The sequence below is a fragment of the Pipistrellus kuhlii genome, unplaced genomic scaffold (assembly GCF_014108245.1).
Source record: "Pipistrellus kuhlii isolate mPipKuh1 unplaced genomic scaffold, mPipKuh1.p scaffold_m20_p_18, whole genome shotgun sequence".
NCBI classification, from domain to species: domain Eukaryota; kingdom Metazoa; phylum Chordata; class Mammalia; order Chiroptera; family Vespertilionidae; genus Pipistrellus; species Pipistrellus kuhlii.
Window position 1 is genome coordinate 18,283,836 of NW_023425493.1, and position 26,044 is coordinate 18,309,879.

At 36.1% G+C, this 26,044-nt stretch overlaps 1 protein-coding gene across 4 annotated transcripts in view; it reads right to left on the reverse strand.

The window, feature by feature from the left end:
- Positions 1-26,044, reverse strand: part of CEP350 (centrosomal protein 350) — a 102,654-nt gene that overhangs the window by 68,136 nt on the left and 8,474 nt on the right. For 2 of the 4 annotated variants that reach the window (XM_036441967.2, XM_036441965.2), the window contains exons 2-11: positions 20,942-21,027; positions 19,944-19,990; positions 16,584-16,698; positions 15,631-15,787; positions 11,855-12,477; positions 9,026-9,139; positions 5,756-5,869; positions 2,515-2,661; positions 971-1,626; positions 147-268 (exon numbers count right to left, since the gene is read on the reverse strand). In XM_036441967.2, coding sequence (XP_036297860.1) covers positions 147-268; positions 971-1,626; positions 2,515-2,661; positions 5,756-5,869; positions 9,026-9,139; positions 11,855-12,477; positions 15,631-15,787; positions 16,584-16,698; positions 19,944-19,990; positions 20,942-21,014 — 2,168 coding nt within the window. In that variant the 5' untranslated portion in view covers positions 21,015-21,027. The remainder of the gene's footprint in view (positions 1-146; positions 269-970; positions 1,627-2,514; positions 2,662-5,755; positions 5,870-9,025; positions 9,140-11,854; positions 12,478-15,630; positions 15,788-16,583; positions 16,699-19,943; positions 19,991-20,941; positions 21,028-26,044) is intronic. The other 2 variants (XM_045583170.1, XM_045583171.1) reach the window with 2 other exon arrangements.

Below are 26,044 nucleotides of genomic sequence, written 5' to 3' on the forward strand. Positions count from 1 at the left end.
TAAATCTCCATTGGAAGATATAAACCAATTTCTAAACAAACCTCTTGCTCACATAAGTCAGTCAACAAAATTAACTGAGCATAGACCACTATACTGAATTTTATGGAAGAGAGACCCTTGATCACCTTTCATTCTCCCTTTTTTACCTTGTAAGAGGCTGTGGTGGTTCTGACAGGGACATGTCACTGCTGGAAGATGCACTTGGGGGACGTTCCTGCACTTTGTTTTCTTTGTCAGATTCTCCAGATGGCTGATACCCTGGTCTGGTCTAGGAAGAAAAGCACATCAAATCCATCTGATTCCAATCACCATGAGACAAATATTAAATCATTTCACCTTTACAAAAATCAGGAAATGTAGAGGCTTTTTTCCCCTGTCAAATAAAACCCATTTAAACTGTTTTAAAAACAGCCATTATAATTAATAGCAAATTTAAACCTGAAAACCAACAAGGGAACGTAATATTAACTGCATAATTTAGAGGATATTACACTCTTTCTAAACCTGTTTTCACCAGATAAGTAAAAAACTAGTATCTACATCTTCTCAGACTTGTGAAAATTTACCAAAGCTAAGTCTGTAAAAACCTTTAAAATGGTACACACTTAATGTTGCTCTTATTATTTTAAAAAACATTAACAATACTCATAAAATTACTACAATGAATTAGAACTAGGCTTTCATTATCATAATCTAACTAACTTCATGTGCTCAGTAATACAATGAAAACTAGCAATGAATGATGAGATGGAACAGATCGGTAACAGAGAAATAGTAAATCTCTAATTGAGAACTTACACTCAATCATATTTATCAAATAACTCTTCAAATACAATAAATTTCATGAAAGCCCATCATTACAAATTTTGCCTGAGCATACAGGAATGGTTGCTAATTTTTAAACAATACAGCAAATAAACTTTTTCTAACCATAAATTACTTCCCTGTGTATTTCTGTCACTACTATTACCTGTGTTTCCTGCATAGTATGTTGATGAGACGGCTCTTCAAGCAAGGTCTTTTCTAGTAGCAATTTGGAGTAAGTTTCCTGTAGACGCCTCGTTGCTGATGGCTCAGAAGGAGGTACATTTTTTACTTTAGTAAAGGCTTCTTTCTGCTTCCGGTAGAGCTCCTGTAATCGTTTGTTCTTCTGCTCAGTGGCCTCCTTTTGAGCCTTCTTCTCTTCGTTCTGCTTCCTCTTCCTTTCCTCCTGCTGTCTAACAATGTACTGTCGTACCTCATCTGAGTCATAGTGGCGCTTTTTAGAAATAACAGGGGGCTCTTCATTAGTTGCTATTTTGTCAGGTTTTCTTTTTATTGAGCTATGACTCCTCCATGCTTGTATTGATGCTGATGACTTCTGATTTTGTAACTCTCCCTCTTGCCTTGCTGCCTGAACTGCAGAATCCAGCTGTAGGTCATCAAGAATTCCACGAATTTCAATAGGTAAAAAGTCTTTATTTAAGGCAGTATTTTCCTCCTGTTTATTATCTGGAAGAGATGGAGCTAATTTCTTTATATTATTTTCAGACCGAGCTCTACTTCTTGAACGTTCTGAGTTTCGTGGAAGATGTCTATGTGAAATATTCAACCTGGGATCAGATTCTGCTCTTCCAATATGACTTCCTGCAAAGGATGAACTGTTAGTGATGTATTAAAATTCTGTATTCTTTCCTAAAATTTATTGCATTCAGTGACAAAATTTCTCTTTATCTTAAACTCTAATTTAAACATCATATAAAGTTTTCTAAAAAATATTCTAGAAGGATACAAAAACATCTTTTTTTTAACAATAGGAGAATTTCTATATTCTGAAACACTATACTTCCTTGGCTTTAGAAAAAAATCCATCTTTTATTACTTTAAAAAATATTTTATTAAGTTTTTACAGAAAGAAAGGAGAGGAATAGAGTTAGAAACATCAATAATAGAGAAACATCGATCAGCTGCCCCTTGCACCCCCCCACTGGGGATGTGTCCACAACCAAGGTACATGCCCTTGACCGGAATCGAACCCAGGACCCTTCAGTCCGCAGGCCAATACTCCATCCACTGAGCCAAACCGGTTTCGGCAGTATAAACAAAATTCTTAGTAGAATACTTCTGTGTAGAAGTTATCCATAGACAAGCCCAATAGAATGTCTTTTTTTTTTTTTTTTAATATATTTTATTGATTTCTTACAGAGAGGAAAGAAGAGGGATAGAAAGCTAGAAGCATCGATGAGAGAGAAACATCAACCAGCTGCCTCCTGCACACCCCCTACTGGGGATGTGCCCATAACCAATGACATGCCCTTGACAGGAATCGAACCCGGGACCTTTCAGTCCGCAGGCAGACGCTCTATCCACTGAGCCAAACCAGTTTCGGCTAGAATGTCTTCTTTTTTGAGCTACATTCACAATTTTACATATAAAGCAAAGTCAATAGCAAAAGAGTATTTTCTCCCTCTTTAAGTATATACTTACATAAGCAAATTTTAATTATTGAGATAATGTAATAATTTGATTACTTACCAGATTTAGTAGTTCTTTCTCTTCCACTTCTGTCACTTGATACTGTTCTTCGCTCTTTTTGCTCCATTTTGGGTGCAGGTCCCAGAATCTTCTTTACTAATTTCTGTCCATCTCGCCAAGAAGATGTACTTATCAGATGACTGCTACCTAAAATATAAGCATTGACTTTAAAATTTAGTTGTAAAAAGTATATCTACTCAATCATACAGGTTTTCTAATATTCTTAATGCTTATCTTATGCCAAAGTCAAAAGATTTATAATCTAATTTTTAACCCTAAATCTCCAAAATAAAAAATGTTTGTTTAAATCTTGATGTACCCACACACAGTTAAGTACCAAATATTAATAATGATAACTGAAACCTCAAAAACTAGGTCACTGAATCCAACAATTTTTCCACTTAACAAAAATATTGTTAACTATAAAAGTGTTTAGTATATCCACACTAGCACAGTATCTGGCACATAGTAAAATGTATGTTTGCTGAACTTAATCTAAGCATAGAAAAAAATTTAAAATAAGTATATAACATATAACAACTGTGATTACCTTTGGAGGAGATGATATTATAGGGAATTTCACAGATATATACCAAAACTACACACTACATTTTTATGCATAAAATAATGACATTAAACAAATACTATCAACATTTTCAATTATCCCAATTATAAATATTCATAAAAATAAAAGAATGTTCCAGTAAATACAGCGCTTTATCAGGAGAAATACCTTTAGTTTACTATTTTCAGATTGTACAAAAATTAAAATTAGACCATCATCTCAAAATAGACAGTAACTTAAAAACAATAAATGAAACAAGACTGTTTATAAAATAGAAACCATAAAAAATAAGCATGAGATATATATATTTAAATGAAAAGTAATATAATAAATGGAATAAAAATAATAAAATAGTCCTTTAAACCTAATTAAATTAGAAAAATGATTTTTACATTCATAATCATTGCTGGTAGAATTATAATAAAATCATTCTAGTTATGCATTGCTTGTTGAAATATAAGTGGGTATAAAACATACACACACACTCACGCGTACAGTTTCTTTTTAAAAAACACACAATAGCACTAGCTGGTTTGGCTCAGTGGATAGAGCATCAGCCAGGGTCCCAGGTTCAGTTCCGGTCAAGAGCACATGTCCAGGTTGTGGGCTCTCCCCACTGTGAGGTGTATAGAAGGCAGCTGATAAATGATTCTCTCTCATCATTGATGTTTCTATCTGTCTCTCCCTCTCTCTTCCTCTCTGAAATCAATAAAAATAATAATAATAAGGCATGCTATTTTTCATGAGATACTATGTAATACGGTTATCAGGGGAATAGTTTGAAATGAAACACTGGAACTACTGTAACTTTTGAACACTGATCTTGGATTATATTTTTCCAGTTTGTGGTAGGCTAATTCCTATGTGTACACTGGGGCAGTGACTGAGACAGTCACTAAATGTTCAAAAGCTGTATTAATAGTTTATCTATAGTGAAAGTCCTCTTTTTCTACGAGTGACTACATAAGACTATTCCAGAAAGCCAGAATTCAGAAATAACCAATGAAGATATTCAGAAGCCAACATTTATAAATAACTACCAGTATATTTATGGTTGCTTGTTTTTGATCCAGAAAATTAAGCTGAAATTAAAGAGAGGCCTGTTCTCTCATTTTGCTTAAAAGCATAAAGTTCTTTATAATTAAATTGAGCAACAGATGTAAAATCTTTTAAATATTTTAGATAGACCGTTAATAACAAGTTGCAAAATATTTTTTTCTAAAATAAATAGCACACATTTATAATTCATGTTTCTTCATAATATGATAGATGTTTTCATTAAAACTATACTTGCAATTAAACTTTTAAATTAAAGTCCCATTTAAAGAAACTCTAAATGGAATGTCTTTTATTATAAACTAGAGGCCTGACGCATGAATTCATACATGGGTGGGATTCCTTGGGATTGGCCTTCGGGAATCTGGCCGAAACCCACAGTCCAACGCTGCCTGCTGCTCCTGCCTGCCGCTCCCACTCATCCTGGACCCACTATGCCTGCCTCTGGCTCGTCCCCAGTCAGCCCTGATCAGGAGAGGCTTGCATCGCCGCAGCGGCCATAAGCCCTGCATCTGGTGCCTGTCTGGAGGGAGGTGAGGGGGACCGGGATGCCAGTGGTCATCTGTGTGGGCAGTGGGATGCCCTTGGCAGCCTGAGATCCAGATCTGTCCTGCTGACTTTTGCGCTGGTTGTTGGGAGCCACCTGGCAGCCCCTTTTATATTGTTTCTTCCTTGTGGAGCATCTAAGGAAGAGAAGCAGCTGTGATATCTGAGGACGACTTCCAGGAGGCCAGCAGCACTCTCAGGATTGGGCCTGGCCCATTCTCCAGAGATTGGACCAGGGAACTCTTGAGGAAGGGAGTGGCTGCTGCTGGGCTGGTGGGCCCCTGGGACAGGTCCGTCAGCTGAGTAGCACTCCTGCTGTGGGAGTGCACTGACCACCAGGGCACAGCTCCTGTGTTGAGCATCTGCCCTCTGGTGGTCAGTGAACATCACAGTGACCAGTGGTTTGGTCACTTTTATATATATAGATTCAATTAAAATAGCATTACCAAAAAAGCTTGAAAAATAGAAGAAAACACTACCTACAGTTAAATAAAGTACTAGTATTATTTTGTGTACTTCCTTACAATAGTTTTAAAAATCATAATAATATGTGATTGTAGTCATTGCATATATAAAATTTTATCTTTTTCTCTTAGAAGCTTTCTATAAAACATTTTTGTTATATCTTATGGAAATTGTGATTTGAAATGGCCACACGGTACTCTATCTAGTAGAAATCTAGTTTAATTAACCATTCACCATTCTTCAATATTTAGGTTAATTCTTATAACTAATAGCTCTGCACATGAATACATGTGCCAGTAGGTCTCTGCTGGAGTCTGGCCAATCCAGACTGGGCAAGATGAGCAAGACATGCCCTAGAGTCCTCTCATGGTCCCTCCCCAGCTTTGATTGTGCACTGGTGGGGTCCCAGACTGCAAGAGGGCGCAGGCCAGGCCAAGGGATCCCACCAGTGTACAAATCCGTGCACTGGGCCTCTAGTGATATATAAACTGTATTCCATTTTTATATGTGCCAAACAATGAAAAATCTGGTTAACAAACATTTATTTCCATGTAGATATATTTCAGTAATATCTAACTTTAGGAGGTACATGATATTGAGAAAACTAACCTGTTTTGCTTTCTGGACTTGAAAATTGTGCTACCTTTTGGACTTTTCGTACTGGCTTGACCACTTTCTTCTCTTTACTTTTTTCAGCAGGTTTCTCTTTCATAGAGGTGTCTTCTGAAAATCAGAAACATTTACAGCAAATATTAAAATTATTTCTATCCACCTACTCATCCTCTCCCCAGTATGAAAAATCAATATAAACTATATAACTCTCCACTGAGGCTATTGCTATGACCCATAAGCTACCAATGCCAATTCCTCTTATGGAAAAGTCTAAGGATTACCACTATCCCACTGTTAAGTTCCAAATCTTTGTATTTATTTTCTTCAGCGAATACTTGAGAAATGTAACTCAATTCCTCAAACTGAAAGAAACTTCAACAATAATGCTTTCCAGACCAGTTTCCACAGCATTTATAGAATCTCAAGACATAAGCACTTTCTCAGATTCCAATTTCATTTAAAAATTCCTATGTAACTGAGATATTAATGAACTTCTAGAATAAAACTTCATAACATTCTTAATATTCCTAAATTAGGCCCTTCTATAGTTATGTTAGTGAAATATGTCAAGTATTTCACATACAAATTACTACTCCTTAATTTTTTCAATTCTAATCTGAGAGTATATAGAGGGGTGGGCAAAAGTAGTTTTATATAGTACAAATAATACAATAATTAATAAATAATTAATAATTAATACAGGAATAAACTCTGTTCCACGTATTCACAACTATAAATCTATTTTTGCTCGTGTGTGTGTGTGTGTGTGTGTGTGTATGAATTAACCTTCATTATAAATAAATAAATAAATAAACTTTAAAATAGAGAGAGAGAGTTCAGAATTCTGGGCAAAGTGGAAGTAAGTATGAGTCAAAGGCAGGAGCATACCAAATGTCTAAGAAACAGCAGGAGGCCAGTTTGCATGAAGTGAAGAAAGAGAACAGTTGCAATAATTGGGGCCAGAGACATAACTGATCATGTAGGGTTTTATAGGTTATTGTAAGAACTTCAGGTTTCACTCAAGATTGAGATGGAAAGAGTTTGAAAGATTTTTAGCAAAGGACTGATAAAATTTCAATTAAATTTTAGCAAACTTAATCTAACAGCTGTGATGAGAACAGACTCAGATGAAAGGCAGAAGTAGGGACACCAGTTAGAAGGCAACTGCAGTAGTCCAGGCAAGAGACTGATGGTGGCTTAGAGCTAGGTGGTAGTGACAGAGGCAGGCTAAGTGGTTTTATTTTAGATACATTTCAGATAATATTAGATATAAGTTATGAGGGAAATATGGGGGCCAAGGGGCCTAAACAATAAGAATAGGATTATCTGAGGTAGAGAGACTACCAGAGGAATAGGTTTAAGGGGTGTACAGTGGCCCCATTTAGTTAGCTCCATTTTAGATATTTTAAGCTTAATAAGTCTATTATATTGTATATCCAAAGGAAGATGTGGTGTTAGCAGCTGGATATAAAAGTCTGAGTTCAAAGGAGACGTTTGGAACAGAGACATAAATTTGGAATCATCAACAACAAATATTTAAAGCCCTGAGACAAGTTCATGTGTATGTAGATATATAAAAGTTTAAAGGGGAGAAGAAGGGGACCGATCCAAGTACTAAGAATGGGACATGACAATTTTTAGACATCAGAAAAAAACTGAAAAGGTGCAATCAGACTGAGGAGGAAAACCAAACATTTATGGTATCCTAAATGTCCAGTGAAGAGTTTTAAAAGAGTTTCAATCATGTCCAATGTTGTGAGAAATCAAGATGACAAATAAAAACTAAACATTGGATTTAGCAATGTGGAAGTAGCTGATGATCTTGATAACAGTAGTTTACAGAGAAGTAGGAGCAAAAACCTAATAGAAAGGATTTGAGAGTGAAAGGAAGGAGAAAAATGGGAACAAAGGGTATAGGGCAACTTTCTTAAGTTTTCCTGTAAATAGGAGACAAACAGGGCAGCAGTTGAAGATAATAGGGCCAAAAGAGGGGTTCTTTTATGATGGCTGAGAGAACAGCACGTTATCAAATATGTATGTTTGTTGAAAGGCATAACCTTGCAGAGGGGGAAACCTAACGATGTAAAAGAAAGGAATCTGGGCTAAAGTAATGTTCTTAAATGCACAAGAGCAAATGGAATCTAAAACACAAGTGGGGATGGGTTGGTCTTAGCTAGGAGCACAGAGTTCATCTACCATAACAACAGTATAACAGACAAACCTCTTTAAGAGATCTTTGACCTACAGCATTCTAATTATCTAAAATGATACTGTCCTGTAAGGAGACTGGGAGCCGCCATTTTGTGGCTTGAGGGTGTGACAGTCAATTAGCATATTCCCTCTTTATTAGATAAGATACTTTTTCTCCACAAGAGAAAAGAATTTCTGATACAGTGCTCTAAAATTAACAGTAAGAAAACTGGACTGAACACTTAAATGACACCAAAAGTATTAGAAGGAACTCTATGAAGGCTTACTAGAAACATCTCTGGCTTTATAGTCAGAGATGGCTTTGAATCTTGACTTCAATTCCTTTTTCTATTGTTGACACTATTATAGATGTCCTCATTTCCCTGTCTTTATCCCCTCCCACCCAACCCCCACCCCACTTTGCTTCAATTCTTAACTACTACTATATGAAACCTTGGGAAAATTACTCTTTGGGTCTCTATTTCCTCAACTGTAAAAACACAGAATACTAAATACTAGAATCTTGTCCAAAATCGAACTAGGTGTTCAATACTTAATAACATTATGAGTATGACCTTCCTATTCCCCTCTTCCTGTCTTCCAGAAGTACCTCATATTTCCAATCCTTTAACATTATTCCCTTCCTATAAGGTTCATTTTTCTTCCTGCATTTTGCCCTCATGTATCTTCTTAACTGCTGCCTGCCTATCACTCTCTGACCATTTCAAAGATCTCAAGAGATCTAGTAGAAGAAATAAACTTGGAGAGTAGGGCCTGTTTGAAGAAAGGCCTTACTCTCCAAGTTTGTATTTTCTTCAAACAGGCCCTACTCTCCAAGTCCCTCAGTTTAAAAATAGCCTCGCTTCTGTCACATCAGCCCTGTATGCTAATTTTAACTCTGGAGCAGAGCCTAGAGGCTAAGAGAGCCTTATGACTAAAACCACCACCACTTTAGTATACCACATAGTTAGAAAAGGGAAATATCTTTAGCTTGGTGACCATTTTTATGTTTAAATATTTTAAGTTAGCTAGCATGCATGATATAACACTAAAAATCTTAGAAAGCTCTACTCTCACCTGCAAAGTGAAGTGCTAAGTCTCGATACAGTTCTCTACTCATGTTTTGAAACTCAGCCTCTTGCCACACTTTGCCATCAGGTGTTCGAATCTTGGTCTCTGATGGATTAAAGCCTAATACATATCAACACACAGAACATTCTTATCAAAGTTGCTTTGTAAGTTTTGTTCGTTATACTCTTTTTTTAAATAAAACATAATTAACATACTTTACATTCACTCTTTTAAAGTGTACATCTCAGTGGTTAGTAGTATATTTACAAAGTTATACAACTATCATCATCTAATTCCCAAGCACTTCATTGCCCTGAAATGAAACCTTGTATACATTAGCAGTAGCCCACACACACATGTCTCTGTTCCATGGCAACTGTTCATCTACTTTGTATTTTTATGGAGGTGCCTATTCTAGACACTTCATATAAATAGAATCATACAATATGTGGTTTTGTGTCTGGCTTCTTCACTTAGCATAATGATTTCAATATTTATCCACTGTGTAACATGTATCAAAACTTTATTCCTTTTTATTGTCAAATGATATTTCAATGTATGAATATACCATTTGTTATCTATTCATCAGCCGATGAACATTCATCAGCTGATGGACATTCTATTTTTTAGCTACTATTAATGCCACTGCAATGAACTTTTGTGTACAAGTTTTTATGTGGACATATGTTTTCAATTCCCGTGGATATTATACCTAGAAGTGGAATAGCTGGGTCATATAGTAACTCTATATTTAACTTTTTGAATAACTGCTAAACTGTTTTCTAAAATAGTTGTACTATTTTACATCCTCACCAGCAATGTATGAGGTTTCCAGTTTCTCCACATCCTCGCCAACAGTAATTATTGTCTGTCTTTTTTATTACAGTCACCCTAGTAGATGTGAAACGGCAACTGTAGTATGGTTTTGATTTGCATTTCCTTAATAACTAATAATGCTGAGCAACTTTATAAGGTTTATGAGAGGAATGAATAATTAGCTAACATATAATGTGTAGACAAATACTATTTGGAAAAAGTAAGCTTCGGGGAGATAAAGCAATATATATTTCTTCAAAAAGATTAGAACTGGCTCTAGCTGTTTTGGCTCAGTGGATAGAGCGTTGGACTATGGACTGAAGGGTCCCGGGTTCAATTCCAGTCAAGGGCAGATGCCCACGTTGTGGGCTCGATCCCCAGTTGAGGACATGCAGGAGGCAGCTGGGCAATGGTCCTCTCTCATCATTGATGTTTCTATCTCTCTTTCCTTCTCCCTTCCTCTCTGAAATCAATAAAATATTTAAAAAAAACAAAAACAAAAAAACAACTAGAAGTGGAGAAATACTAAATTAAATAAAAAATGTCAATCATAAATTATAAATATCAGAGATTTAAACTATCCTTCTTAAGACTGACAGAGAAACTACACTACTTATTCTTTTATTTGAAGATAGGCATTAGTTGCTAATATCTGTCAGACTTTGCCTATGACTGAACTAACTTCTAGAATAAACAAACCTTAAATGTATAATATGCATTTAATGGGTTTGATATAAATATAGCAAAAGTTTTGGATAGTGACTCCCTATCTCAGAACCAACAAGCACATTTTGACCCATCCATTTGCTATTTGCTCTGTCAACAGTGTGGACAATTACTACATGGTACACAACTAACAAAAAGGTATAAAAGAATTTTATTAATAATACATTAGACCAATCATGGATAACAGAGCAATTTTTTTTTTTCAGGATTCTAAAGAGAACTACTCACAATTTTATCACAAATTAGCTAGAAATGCAAATTACCTGTTTTTTAAAATCTAATTCACAATGAATGTCATTAGCAAAACAAAACTGGTACTTCGCTTAAATGTACACAGCAAAATTTGTTCTGCAGAAAAAAAATGACTAAAGACACTTTAGAAATATAAAAAATTACAAAAGGGGTCAGAGAAAAATTGGATTTAGTAGAAAAATACAAAACAAATTTGAGTAGAGCAAAAACTGTCCTAGTTTTTAAATAGTAACTTAAATTTAACAGAAGAAACAAATCTTGACAATATTTTGATCTTCATTCATTTATATAGAAAAACTGAACTTGGAAAAATATCCACAAAAGAAAAGTTACAATGGCAGACATTTTCACGACAAAAGTCTAACATAAACTAACCTGATCAATGTATTAACTCTGTAATAAAAACTACATGATGACCCTATGAAAATAATTTCAGGAACATAAAAATACAAACTTCTTAAAACCACTATATATATAAAAACATGACCTGGCTAAAAACAGACATTATCTCTCATAGAGTTATACCAACTCTATCAATGTTGGTATATGATTTTAATATTGTTTTCTTAAACACAGGGGGGAAAACTCGTGTCGAAACTTGAAAGTTAAAATCAAATGTTAGTGCCAAAATATTCTGTAACTAAATATTAACTCAAACTGACTGAACTGTTCTTTAAGTATTACTTGTGAAAAAATTCCTATAACAATCTAAATACAATGGCAGAATAAGAGAAATACTTTCAGTTCTCTGAAAATGTACTAGTTCTTATTTCCTCTTTTTGACAATTTATTAAATGTTCATATTGTGGTCCTGATGGACTTATTAAAGATTCCAATTCTGTACTCTATCCCCAGAAGTTCTGATTTAGGTCCAGAGTAGGATCCAGAAACCTGCATTTTTAAGTTGCACCTTGAATTAATTTCTTATGTGTTTGAGAATCACAACCTGTTTTAAAGATGATCATCTCTACTCAAATACAATCTGGGGAGGTAGAAGGATAAGGAGGCAGAAAGAGAAAGATACAAGGACTGATTACAAACCTTTATATGCTGGAGCAGGTGGTGCTGTTGCCACTTTCCTGACTTTTGCTGTCACTGAGCTATCAACATTAACAACCATTACTGGGTGGTCAATCTGACCCTGATTTTGGCCCCGGCCATTTATTTCTTCTGAGTGTTCCCACTGTTTCCTAATCCGCTCCTTGAGTTTCTCCAGTTTGACATCATGTTGTCGCCGCTTTAAGATATCTAATCTTTGGGAATTAGAAGTACTCGTAGAAGAGGGAGAAGAGTCAGCTAGCCGTAACACTTTCGGATCAATATCATGGCCTATGTTATTGCCAGAAGTCTTCAAATTGTTCTCATTTCCCTTTGTTCTATTAGGCTTTTCTTCCTCAGTTCTCATTGGAGCTGCCATCTTAACCAAACTTTCAGAATTGTGCAATGCATCAATTGCTGGTCGATCATTTAAAAACCTAACAACAGTATCATTCATGACAGATGATTGGGAACTCTCAAAATCACGACAATGTGTATTCCGTTCTTCTCGACTGGTTACCATCCGATTCCCATTTTCAGGCTTTTCTCCATTAACATCCACACAATATACATGCTTTGACTCTAAAGGATTGGGACTTATATTGGAAGGTGTGCCATGAACTTCCCTATTATTAAAAAATAATAATTAGTTTTAAATAAAAAGTACAAAAACCAGTTAAACTGAAACCAGTCTTGCAAATGGAGAACTCCAAACTAAAATTAGAGAACAAAAGATACCCAGAAATTTCAGTAGATTAAAGCTAATAAAATAACCATTACTAACATTAAAACTCAATGACCTCTCTATCAGGTTCTAAATCATAATGTAATTATATTAAAAAAAATAAAAATACAAAAGGTGTGTGGAAAGATTTTTTTTAAGAATGCCAGAAAATAGTAGTATAATCTGATTTTGGATATTAACTTGACACCTTTTACCAAAATGTATATTTTACTCCTTTATGAAGTCTTAAGTAATAGGAAAAAAGTTCTTAAATACTGGCATTTCATGTGCATAACTTCTAAATAACATACCAAATTAACAAATAAATTGGGAGCAGAAATAAAGTAAAAGTACAATAAATATTTTCCTTCAAATAAATATGGTTAGTAAAGTCAAACCTCTCTGAACCACAGACTACTCTTTTGGCAGCCTCAAACTATGTAAAGCATATCAAGAAACTCTGTGGTAAGCAAGAAGACTAGACATAGCCAAAGTACATATCACAAAGTCCACATTCTGTATTCATAAAAACACTAGCACAAGTCTTCCTTCAGAGACTATTTTTATTTTATGCATCATTCTAATAAGTTATATTTTAGGAACAGAAACAGCTTATTAAAAGGGAAGTTAATGAAGACAAAAAGGCCTCAGCAGCAAGAACACATGAATCATGAAAAAACACCCAACAAAATTATAAAAGCACACATAACAACCTGGACATGCAATGTCTGAAAGAGTAGACATTTGCCGCCTATGGCTTTTGAGCACTTGAAATGTGGCTAGTCCAAGTTGTGATGTGGTATAATAAAAATCATATATGAATTCAAAAGATTTAAAGCATTAACAAAAGAATGATGCATGTGTATATGTAACTACTAAAAAATGTTTAGATTACTCATGTGGCCGCATTAATGGGATTATTATATAGCACTGATGTTTCGCTTAAAGGCTTAAAACTGCCACAAAAAGTCTTATAGCCATGACTGTTATAGCATAATATGATACTTAGATCTATTATGAATATTTGAGCATGTGTATTTATCTAAGGAGATAGTCTATAGTTTTCATCAGATTCTCATTGAGGTCCATGACCCAAAAAACATTAGACCCTGTTCTGAGTGGTTGATTATTAAATTAGATGGGGGCTGAGAACTGAGTCCTTCAGCTTCAGGTCTCAGTTCTCAGCCCCCATCTAATTTAATAATCAACCACTCAGATATCATGACTAACTGCAATTATTTTCACTATCTTGACCAGACTGTAACACTTCACAGTTAAAATGATTTAGGTCTAAAATTAGCACATGTGGAGAATATAATAAAGCATTAAAAATAAATTAAAAGACTTATATACCATGCTTCAAACTTAAAAAGGGAAGGACATTGAAAAGGAGGGCAGGAGGAATTCATTCACTCACTAAATATTTGCTAAATACATGTAAGGGTATTCACTATACAATTTTTTCTACATTTCTATAAATATGAAAATTTCACAATAAAATGTTGGGGAAATATTTATGGAATACTTAGTAAATGATAGGCATTAAGACAGGGCTTTGAGAATAAGAGATTTACAGGCTTATATAAATTAATGCAATGGGTCGATATAGAAACAAAATATAATGCAATATGAAATGCTCTAGTGAAGGAAGTTATATAGTATTGTGGCAGTATAGAAGAAGGGTTAAACAGGCTGGGGGAATGAAGTGGGGTAGACACAGATCTCACGATGTTTCAGAAAGATGGTGATAAAAGATGAATTTAAAGTGATAAATGCAGTTGAGTTGGCCAGGTGAAGGGCGTTCTAGTCACTATTAGCTTATAGGCATTTTTTTCTTAAAAGATGCATAATTTACACAATTTTAAATATTAAGTAGTATTCTTAGAAGAAAGAACCTTAAAATCTATAATAGTCAGTAATTTAGTTTCAATACTGATAGTTATTACGTTTCTAAGCAAGTTGCTTAATATTTTTGTGGTTAAAGATTCTGAACTCTGGTTATTTTTCAAAATTTCCTTTCTCTTTTTTCTAAACGATGAACTTTTATCCAGATTAAGTCCATAGCCTTCTCTTTACATTTCTTTCACCATTTTGATTTTTACAACACTAGTGACAACTCCAAAATTTATATTCCCAGCCCTGACCTTTCTGCACACGTTAGTATCCAAATTTTCAAGTGACTACTAAATATTTTCACCTAGACATTTCAAAATTGCATTAAATTGAGTTACTGAAAATGGAGCTCATAATCCACCTCCATCTCCCAAATTCTTTCTCTCAAATTTAAGAGTACAAACATATACCCATTACTATCAACAGTATCATGAAACTCCTTGATTTATTGATTGGAACTTTAAAATACTACAAGTGCTTATAAATGCAACAAAAAAATATAAGGGTCAGTGTTTATTATTTATTACTATTTGCTATACTAACAGCACAAACACATTTTTATCATTAGTAAAATGTCCCTCAAAGACAAAATTTGATAATTTTATCTGTTGAATATCTTAAATTGTTACCTAACCAAAAACACAAAAAGCATTGTATATCATCCATACTATCAAAACTCATTAATTAAACTTGAACATTTAACTAAATAAGTTCCTGAAAGGAGCCACTGGCAAAAGGTAAAACAATAAACCAACCCACACTCTCAAGAAGAAATTTTAGGTAACTAATTAATGCTATCAAAAAAAAGAAGAAAACTACGCTATACAAAGTTCATTATGTATAAAATCCCATATGAGATATTGGGGAAGCGGGGGAGGGAGAACCACACTTCCCGAGTAATTTGTCTGTAGAAAACTACTTATTGTAATGGTAGTAGAGGCCTGGAACAAATATTACTACTTCTTCCCTCCCCAAATACTTAATCAATAAATGTAGAAAGTCAGTATTTCATAATATAAAAGACTTTTGCTTTATTTATTTTTTAATGAAAAGGTAATAATTCCAAAGCCAGGGTGCTATGAAAAAGTCAGAAAATAAACTATAATCTTAAATATAACAGGATAGCCCTATTTGATAACTTTTTAAGAAAAACAACACTAACCTGTAAGAAGCCAAAGGTTCACGGAATTCCACACGATTGTTTTTCTTTACATTACTTTCCAGGGTGGTAACTCTGAGAGGACTACGAGATTTCTCTTTCCGTGATTTAGACTTGGAGGTTGGAGCATTAAGCCAAGAATCATCCAGGTATCTACCATCTGGAGAGGAAAAAAATCTGTGAGAACATATGATATAAAATACTACTATCTCTGAATCTGGCAAAGATCTAAGAAAATAATTTAGGCACCATTTATTTCTGAGATCTCTAGTTGGATATTATATTATATAAGTAGATGGAAAAAACTCAGGCTACTTAAATTATTATAGTAACTCAAATCTATAGAGGAAGATTACATTCTATATAAACAATGCAAAATAAAATTGAACATATAAAATTTCTTTTTGTCAAAGGCTCTCACTCACTTAAAAAAGGAAATATCAGCTAAAACTTAAAAGATTCACAGATATTTTTTTTTTAAATAACAATTTCAGTGGAAAGTACTAACCTGCACATTTTAGCCCACTGATTAGGAAACCAAAGAATTAAATACATAAAAAATAAACCAAAAAAAAATTGGCATTGTGTGAATTTATGATAGTATCTATAAGATAGATATTCCATTTATGATTTTAAACTCCAACAAAAGATATAAATCTTATTAAGCCAACTAAATTTCTAAGTGACATAAAGACCTGTGAATTTCTTTTTTTAAAAAGACATATAACCCCAAAGGCTCAAAATCAAAAGTCCCTAATTAACCGATGAGGAAAAAAGCACTTACAGTCACTAAATTTGAGGCTGCTTCATACTTATTTAATACCAAAGGAAAAATGAAGAGGTATAGTCTCTGACAAGGGAGTAAGCAAATACATGGGACTATAAGAAGAAATTCAACTGAATCAAAACCAACAGGAAAATGTTATATTAAATATATCCAGTAACTGCATACATACCTTTTCTACTTATTTTTCGGGTAGCACTTGCAGAAGATTTCTTGGTATCCATGACAGAATCAAACATAGCTGTACTTGTAGGGGTTACTTCTAATTTGTTTTCAATGTGTCTCAGCTAAAGTGAAATAACATTACAACAAATAGATTAATTCTGTAAATAGCCAACTACTATCAAATTATGGAGTTATTTAAAGCTATATTGCCCAATACCTTTCTCCAAAGTAGGAAAATCTCAGGAATATTTTACTTTAATGAACAAAAACATAGTGTTTTCATTATTTACTAATTCAGCTATACCAACAGCTGGCACAATGCTGCCCAAATTTAGACAAGAAAACCAAAAAGATTCTGAGGTATGTGGAAGACTTTCTATTTGTCTTGACCTATTTTTTAATTTTTTTTATTAAAGCAGTAAAAATTTTATCACATTATATGCTGCATATCATTATGAATAGATCTTATGCATGTTACATGCAAAAATTAGGAAAGAATAACTCAGCCACACTAAAACTTAAGAGTACTATTCAAACAGCCACAACTTTTTATAGTCTTATGTCTGTAAAATAAGTTTCACAATAAGGATAAAAATAACAAGATAGAATTCGGGTTTCCATAAAATTTACAATATGTCAGTTTTTGGTATAACCACCAATGTTTTTAATGATTTTAAAAAGCATTTCCCCCTAAATAGTAATCATTTGTAGTATCAAAATGGTGGGAAAAAATGTATTTAGATCTATTAAACAGAAAACAAATTAAAATAATAAAAATTCCATCACAGAGAGACAAAAAAGACTTTGTATAAAATTCTGACTTTTCTTTTTCTGAATCTTTGCAGTGCAATGTACTCACAAAAGTGAAATAATCCTATAATAGTTCAGTATCAGGCTTCCCCTCCTCCATTTATGAGCTCTTATCACCCTTAAAAATTCTTTTTAAAAATCCAATCATTTTGAAAAACTAACTAAAAGTTCAGTTCTAAATTAGTTTAGCTCTAAATTAAATTGGAGGATAGAAACTATCCCTAAATTCATAGATGTTTAATGCCATGTAGAAGAGAGAAAATATAGCTCTGGCCAGGTGGCTCAATTGGCTGGAGCATCTTTCTATGCACCAAAAGGTTGCGTATTTGCTTCCCAGTCAAGGCACATATCTAAGTTGTGGGTTCAATCCCTTGTCAGGACATGTACAGGAGGCAAGCAGTTGATGTTTATCTCTCTGACCTCACCTCTCTCCCTAAAATCAATTAAAAAAACATATCCTCAGGTAAATTATTATTAATGAGGTCAGGTTATTAATGGTGGTTTTGCTCAGTGGTTATAACATCGGCCTGCCTGCATAACTCAGTTTCAGGTTCCCCTGACCCTGTAGGAGGGAGTAAGAGAAGCAACCAATTGATGTGTCTGTCTTACATCAATGTTTCTATCTCTCTCCCTATCCTCCCTCCCTTCCATTCTCTCTAGAAATCAATGGGAAAAAACATCCTCAGATAAGGATTAAAAAGAAAATTTTGACCCAGCATTATAACCAAATGTAGGTTACTGTACATTTTCCAGATTGGTTTTCAAACCAGTTCAAAAGATTAGGAGACAGAAAATAACATCCTATATAATAAAAGACTAATATGCAAATTGACCAAACAGCAGAACACTTGGTCAATGGGAGGTGGAGCCAGCAAGTGGGCAGTGCCAGGCCAGCTAAGTCGGGTGCCAGTGGGTAGAAGGAAGGGATAGCGATTGGGGCCGTGGTGGAGGGGAGATGGGGAAAAGGGGAGGGCGCCAAGTGGTTGGCCCTGCCCCCCCCACCCCTCCACCACGGCCCCCAATCGCTGTCCCCTCCTACAGAGGGTGGCCAGACTTAGGGGAGCGGGCCTAAGTTGTTAGTCCGACATCTCCTGAGGGTTCCCAGACTGCGAGAAGGCGCAGGCCAGGCTAAGGGGATCAAATATTCATGCATCAGGCCTCTAGTATTCAAATAATAAAGAAGTAGGTGATTCAAATTCAGATAGAATACAAAAGAAAACAAAAAGGACATATTAGAAGATTAATGTGCCCAGAGAGCAAATGAAAAAGGAAGGAGTCTCCCTTCAAAGGGACTATGCATCACATGCCATATGTATTTATTTTACTAAACTCCTGACAAAACTAGACAGAAACAAATGAGAATAGGTTGCTCATAGTCATTCTTCAGTAATGCTGAAAGAAAACCTTCTATTATTGCCACAAAAAAAGAAGAGACAATTCATAGTCCATTCAAGAAGTAGTTCTTTCATTTCCTGACTGAGCCCTTTACATAGACTTAGCTCCACCTTCCCAAATTCATTCTGTTTTAAATCTTCATTTCAACATACCAAACGAGCAAATTTAATAAACGAGAATAGCAGAAATTATTTCAATATTATATATGTCATAGTGTTAATGTTCCAGATACCTCAAGTGTCTTGATTATTCTTTTATTATTTAACTGGTGACCCGGTGCATGAAATTCATGCATTGCGGGGAGGGGGGGGGGGGCTCAGCCCAGCCTGCACCCTCTCCAATCTGGGATCCCTCTCACAATCCAGGACTGCTGGCTCCCAACTGCTCGCCTGCCTACCTTCCTGATTTCCCCTAACTGCCTGACCACCCCGTAACCACTCCCCTGCCAGTCTCATTAATGTTTAACTGCTCCCCTGCCAGCCTGTTTGCCCTTAACTGCCCTCCCCTGCAGGCTTAGTCACCCTCATTTGCACTCCCCTGCAGGCCTGATCCCTCCCAACTGCTCTCCCCTGCAGGCCTGGGTACCCCACAACTGCCTTTCCCTGTAGATCTGGTCACCCCCAACTTCCCTCCTCTGCCAGCCTGGTCACCCCTAACTGCCCTCCCCTGAAGGCTTGAATGCCCCCAACTGCCTTCCCTTGCAGGTCTGGTCCCTCTCAACTGCCCTCCCCTACTGGTCTGATCACCCACAACTGCCCTCCCCTGCAGGTCTGGTCCCCCCCAACTGCTCGCCTTTGCAGGCCTGGGTCCCCCCTAACTGCCCTCCCCTGCAGGTTTGATCGCCCCCAACTGCCCTCCATTGCAAGCCTGGTCACTCCCAACTGCCCTCCCCTGCTGGCCATCTTGTGGCGTCTATCTTGAGTCCACATAGGGGCAACCATCTTGTGTGTTGGAGCGATGGTCAATTTGCATATCACTCTTTTATTATATAGGATAGCTGTCATTAATGTTCATTTTGTAATATATGATATGTAATTTCTTACCAAAATGTCAACCTTATTACGTTACCAAAAGCACTATAGAAAAAATTTTAATTTATTCAATCACAACACGTAATTGATTTTAAAATAGAAAGAAATAAATGAAAACTATAACTACTTACAGCAGCCTTGGTCTGAGAAAGTGCATCCCACGATGTGGTTGTATCTGCTGGGGAACAATGATATTTACTGAATCAAAAGCTCGGAAGTAGACCTTGGTATCTGCAATTTAATAAGCTCCCAAATACATTCAAAAGTTTGAAATCCACTTTATTAGGCAGAACTATTCTCTAACAAGTGCTGTACTATATTGAGCCAAAACATGGTCCTCCCATCCAATAACGTTGAGCTTCCTAATACAGTATACAGTTGATTGTATTAGACACTGGTCCTATTTGTCCTTCGGACAGCTGGACTAACCCATTTCACATCTCCAACAACTTAGCCCAATGAGCTGAACAAATATTAATACAAAATTTTGCATTGTATGGTAAGTCACATTGTGTATAAAGATTAGAAAACTACACCTAAAATCTTTTATATAACAGCCCTTCACATAGTATAGGCCATATATTTCCCCTTAGTCATCCTTCTCTAGGATATTTTCATTCCTCCAAACACTCCTTATGTGACATGATTTCCATATCCCTCAGAAACCCATAATCTTCCTCCAGATGTACTCTAGTTTGTCCATATCCCTCAAAAAAATACCACACTCTAAATTACAGTTACTCCCAAAAGCATCATTTTAAAGAGTTCAACGAGACTATTATTTTTACCTGTGCACTATAGGTGGATATTAAGAACTATGTCATATTACTTAATTCAGAATTTCTAAGAAATTGTATAAAACTAGTTTTACATATACTGATTCTTTTACAAAAAAAATATTTTTTTCCTTTACCATAGGATGCCTTAGAAGTTACCTTGTATTTTTAAAACAAGATTAAAATTTTAAAATAGAAAATACTATTTTTAAACTGTATTAAGCATACATTAAAAATTTTTAATTATTCCCTTTTATAAATCAAAGCATGTATATAATTTTTATTTACTGATCAGTTCAGAATTTTATACAAAGGATTAATAAATTCAGTTTAAAAAAACACACAAATCATACCTTGAACAGAATCCTTGCTTTGGGAGTTTCTTGGATTTGGTAAAGGCACCTCTTTTGATTTGCTGCTCCTCATCCTGCCAATTTACCTGCAATAATACCATCAGTATTCATTGAGCATCAATATAACAATGTTAGTAAAGAAAATGTCCTTACTTATCTTGTCTTTCATTAAAGTCAGGAAAGGATTTTGTCCTAATAGTTATCTTTATACCGTCATAAGAATACCTGAAGTTCTATCTAAATAGGTCTGTTCTTCATGATACCCTGTTTCCCCAAAAATAAGACAGTGTCTTATATTAATTTTTTCTCCCAAAGTTGCACTAGATCTTATTTTCAGGGGATGTCTTATCTTTCCATGTGCTAGGTCTTATCGGGTCTAGTAATAATTAATGTCGTTTTTAAACATTCGTTTAAAATCTTGCTTGGCGTTGACTTGTATTGACAGAACCTTCAAACACGTGGTATCTACAGAACGTGTGAAGTGCAATTAACAAGTTTTGCTTGAAGAAGTTTGTGTTTGGTTTGTTTTTTGTTGCAAAACTAGGGCTAAGAAGATGGCGGATGAAGAGCATATTCGGCACTGCATGCTTTATGAGTTCCAATTAGGAAGAAAAGCAAGTGAGGCTGCAAAAAACATCTGTAGTGCTCTTGGTCAAGATGCAGTTAGCGCCAGAAAATGCCAGCATTGGTTTGAGAAATTTCGCGAGGGAAATTTTTCGTTAGATGACAAGAGTGGTCGAGGCCGTGTGTCCAATGATCAAGAAGCTCTTCAAGCTCTTTTGGTGCAAAATCCTCAAATTACCCAACAAGAGCTTGCGATAACTTTAAATTGTTCACAAAAAACAATTTCCAATCAATTGCGTGCACTTGGCAAAGTCCAAAAGTTTGGAAAATGGGTTCCTCATGAGTTGACCGACAACAACCATAATCAAAGAGTCACAATTTGCAGTTCGCTCCTCTCTCGTCAAAACCGTTTGCCGTTTTTAGAGCAAATTGTTACCGGATATGAAGAATGGGTGCTGTATGTTAATTTGAAAAGGCGGCCTCAATGGTTGGACAAAAATGAGGCTCCGCAGCCCACGCCAAAACCTGACTTGCATGCGAAAAAAGTGATGTTGTGTGTTTGGTGGAATTTTAAAGGAATTCTTCATTATGAACTTTTACCATCTAACCAAACCATTACAAGTGCAGTGTATAGTGCCCAATTGGAAAGGTTAGCCCAAACTTTAAGAGAAAAAGAACCCACGCTGATTAATCGGAAGGGCGTAATTCTTCACCACGATAACGCACGACCGCATACTGCAAGAATCACTGCTGAAAAACTGCGCCAGTTGGAATGGGAAGTTCTCCCTCAACCTGCATATTCTCCTGATATTGCCCCTTCTGATTACCATTTGTTTCGTTCTTTGCAAAACTTTCTTCTTGGAAAAAAATTTAATAATGAAGAATGCCTCAAAAATGCATTGACCGAATTTTTTGCATCAAAATCACAAGAATTTTACAACAGAGGGATTAAAATGCTTCCTGAGCGTCAGCACAAGTAGTAGAAAATGGCAACTATATTGTTGATTAAATTTTGTTGTATTGTTTAAATAAATTCGATTTAAAAAAGTATTAGAAAACGACATTAATTATTACTAGACCTAATATTTTTGGAGGATGTCTTATTTTCGGGGAAACACGGTAGATATATAGATACACACACTCTCTCTCTCTCTCACACACACACACACACTCTAATAAAAGGGTAATATGCTAATTAGACTGGGTCAACTGGACATCTTCCAGACAAAGTCAGTGTGGCGGGAACCGAGGTAGAGGCAGTTAGGGATGATCAGTCCAGCAGGGGAGAGCAGTTAGGGGCGATCAGGTAGGCAGGCAGAATGGTTAGGAGCAATCAGGCAGGCAGGCAGGTGAGTGGTTAGGAGGCAGCAATCCGAGTAATACCCTTCAAAGCCAAACTAATGTCATCTCCTATAAGCCTTTCCCAGATTCCTTGAACATTATTACTACTTCCCTGGTTTCTAATAGCACTCTGTACTTTTTATATCCCTTGTCATTTTACACACATACACACACACAAACACATCATTCATTCATTCATTCAATGAACATTAGTTGAACTTACTTAACCTTCACAATCTAATGAAAGGGGCACATAAACAAATAGTTAATATACATTGTGATGATTATATCATAAAGTTACAAATGGGACAATGATATGTATTGTCCCCACAATGCTGTCCTTAAGGACACTATCTTCTGATTCATCTTCATATCAAGAGAGTCCCTCAATTAAGAGGTAAACAAATGACAATGGCAGAAGCTATTAGGATCTCAATTTACACAGAAAAGAATAAAGAATCAAAGGCAGGGTTGGCAGTGAAAGGATGATAGAAATGGGAGGGGGGTAAATCAAATAAATTTTTTTAAAAAATGACCAAAGAAACAGAAGAGGTGCTTAAAAAGCCAGGCTGGAAAATTACTCATAAAAAGGGAAGAGAACACACATACACTACTAGGTCCAAAAGGCAGGAAAACAAAAGAAATGGAAAACAAGAGAAATGGAATTCATATACTAATTTGCAAGTAGCCTGTAAAAATTTATGGTAAAATTACAAGGCACACACACACACACATACACACACACACACAAATATACACAGCATAATTATTCTTATTGATAAGAGAAAAGAAGAGAGCTAAAGGTGGCCATATAATAAGCTAAATTGTATGATGCCATGGAAACAATGGGAGTCACATGATAAAAAACACAACATCGATATGAAATGAATCGGAAGACTGCAGCAAATGTAAAGCCCTTGCTCTGGCTATACTCAAGTTAAAACCTTATTATGAAGCCAAAAAAAAAAATAATACAAGAACTATGTATAAACTGTATTGGAGGTTCATTTATTTACTCTCTGGACATGAACAAGGTAATGAACAGTTAAACTGGAGCAATAAAACACTGCCATCAAGATTCATTGATCAGCACAAACTACTCAGAAAGGGAGAAGATATTTCTCCCAGCTACTCACCCAGAGCAAAAATTAACTACTAGCCCAGCCAGTGTGGCTCAGTGGTTGAGCATCCCCTATGAACCAAAAGGTCATCGGTTTAATTCCCAATCAGGGCACATGCCTGGGTTGCAGGCTCCATCCCCAGTAGGGGGCATACAGGAGGCAGCCAATCAATGATTCTCATCATTGATGTTTCTCTCTTTCCCTCTCCCTCTCTAAAACTAATAAAAATACTTATTAAAAATAATAATTAACTACCAGATCCATGGCCTCAATCTCAGATACCAAAAAAAAACAAAAAAAAAACACAAAAATCTTAGTGTTTCTTAGAGTGGAATGGTGTGGCCCCCAGCTAAATAGATTCTTTGCAGGAATTACTAGAGAGATAATACTATCTACCAGGCTACAACTTGGCAAATACATCTACCTTGTTAAGAATTCTGTGTCGCCCTAGCCGGTTTGGCTCAGTGGATAGAAAATTGGCTTGCAGACCAAAGGGGCCCAGGTTTGATTCTAGTCAAGGGCACATGCCTGGGGCTCAGTCCAACGTGCAGGAGGCAGCTAATCAATGATTCCCTCTCATCACTGATGTTTCTATCTTTCTCTTCCTCTCCCCTCCTCTCCGATTAAAAAAAGATTTAAAAAACTCCGTGTTGCCCAGCCAGTGTGGCTCAGTGGTTGAGTGTGGACCTATGAACCAGGGGGTCACAGTTTGATCCTAGGTCAGGGCACATGCCTGGGCTGCAGGCTCGATCCCCGGTAGAAGCCATGCAGGAGGCAGCTGATAAATGATTCTCAAGTGAGCTTCAGAGCAGCCACACACTGCCTTCCTCCAAGCAGCTGCAGAGTTCTTGCCTTCTCTCTCTCTCTCCCTTTCCCTTCCTCCCTGAAATCATAAAAATATATTATAAAAAAAAAAATTCTGTTTGTTATCAATCAAGTTCCCAGATTCTAGAAGTGTGGTGATGTTGCTGAGTGCCCATCCCTTACAGACCTAAATTCAGCCTGACCTATACTGAAACCCAGCAGCAAAGACGCAAGGTGCACACTATCCAATGGACAGTAAGCAGCCAGAATCCGAACATGGAAATTGAAATAACTGAAAACAGAAATGTAGGCACGTTGTCCTAGACAATACTTTAAAATGCCCCCCACCCCCATTTATTGATTTTACACAGAGAGGAATTGAGAGGATAGAGAGTTAGAAATGTCGATGAGACAGAAACATTGACCAGCTGCCTCTTGCACCTCCCACTGGGGATGTGCCCGCAACCAAGGTACATGCCCTTGACCGGAATCGAACCTGGGACCCTTCAGTCCGCAGGCAGACACTCTACCCACTGAGCCAAACCGGTTTCGGCAGACCTCTAACATTTTGAGTGATCCACGGGGGCAGTTAATAATCATTGCTATCATTTTCTGTGTTCTTTCTCTGAGCCAACCACTGTATAGTTTCCCATATTTTTCCCCCTAATCTCTATTACATATGAGGCAACTATCCAACTATCCATATGTCCATTTTACTGATGAAGAAACAGTATCAGACAGACCAAAGAACTAGTCTAAGGTCATTCAGCTAATATGTGACAGAACAGGAAATTAAATATCTCTTTCAAACCTCTGGAGAGCTCTAAGGGTCATTCACATAATGCTTCTCATAATATTTAAATCCAGCCACTATCTATAACACACACCCTTATCCTCTCTTGTAATTTCATCACAAGGCACCCTGCTTTCCCACCTACATTCTATACTCTTTAAAAACCTCTGTTCCATTAACTTCAATGCACTTTTAACTTCTTTTAGAAACTGCTCACCTAACCAACATGCCTCAACTGTTATCAAATTCACCCCAAAAAACAAGGCTTCCTAACATATGTCTTCAGATGAAGCTTTTTATTTTCACTTCCCTCCTAAACAGAACAGGTGAGATTTTTTAAAAAAACATATTTTATTGATTTTTCACAGAGAGGAATGGAGAGGGATAGAGAGTCAGAAACATGGATGAGAGAGAAACAGCGATCAGCTGCCTCCTCCACACTCCCCACTGGGGATGTGCCAGCAACCAAGGTACATGCCC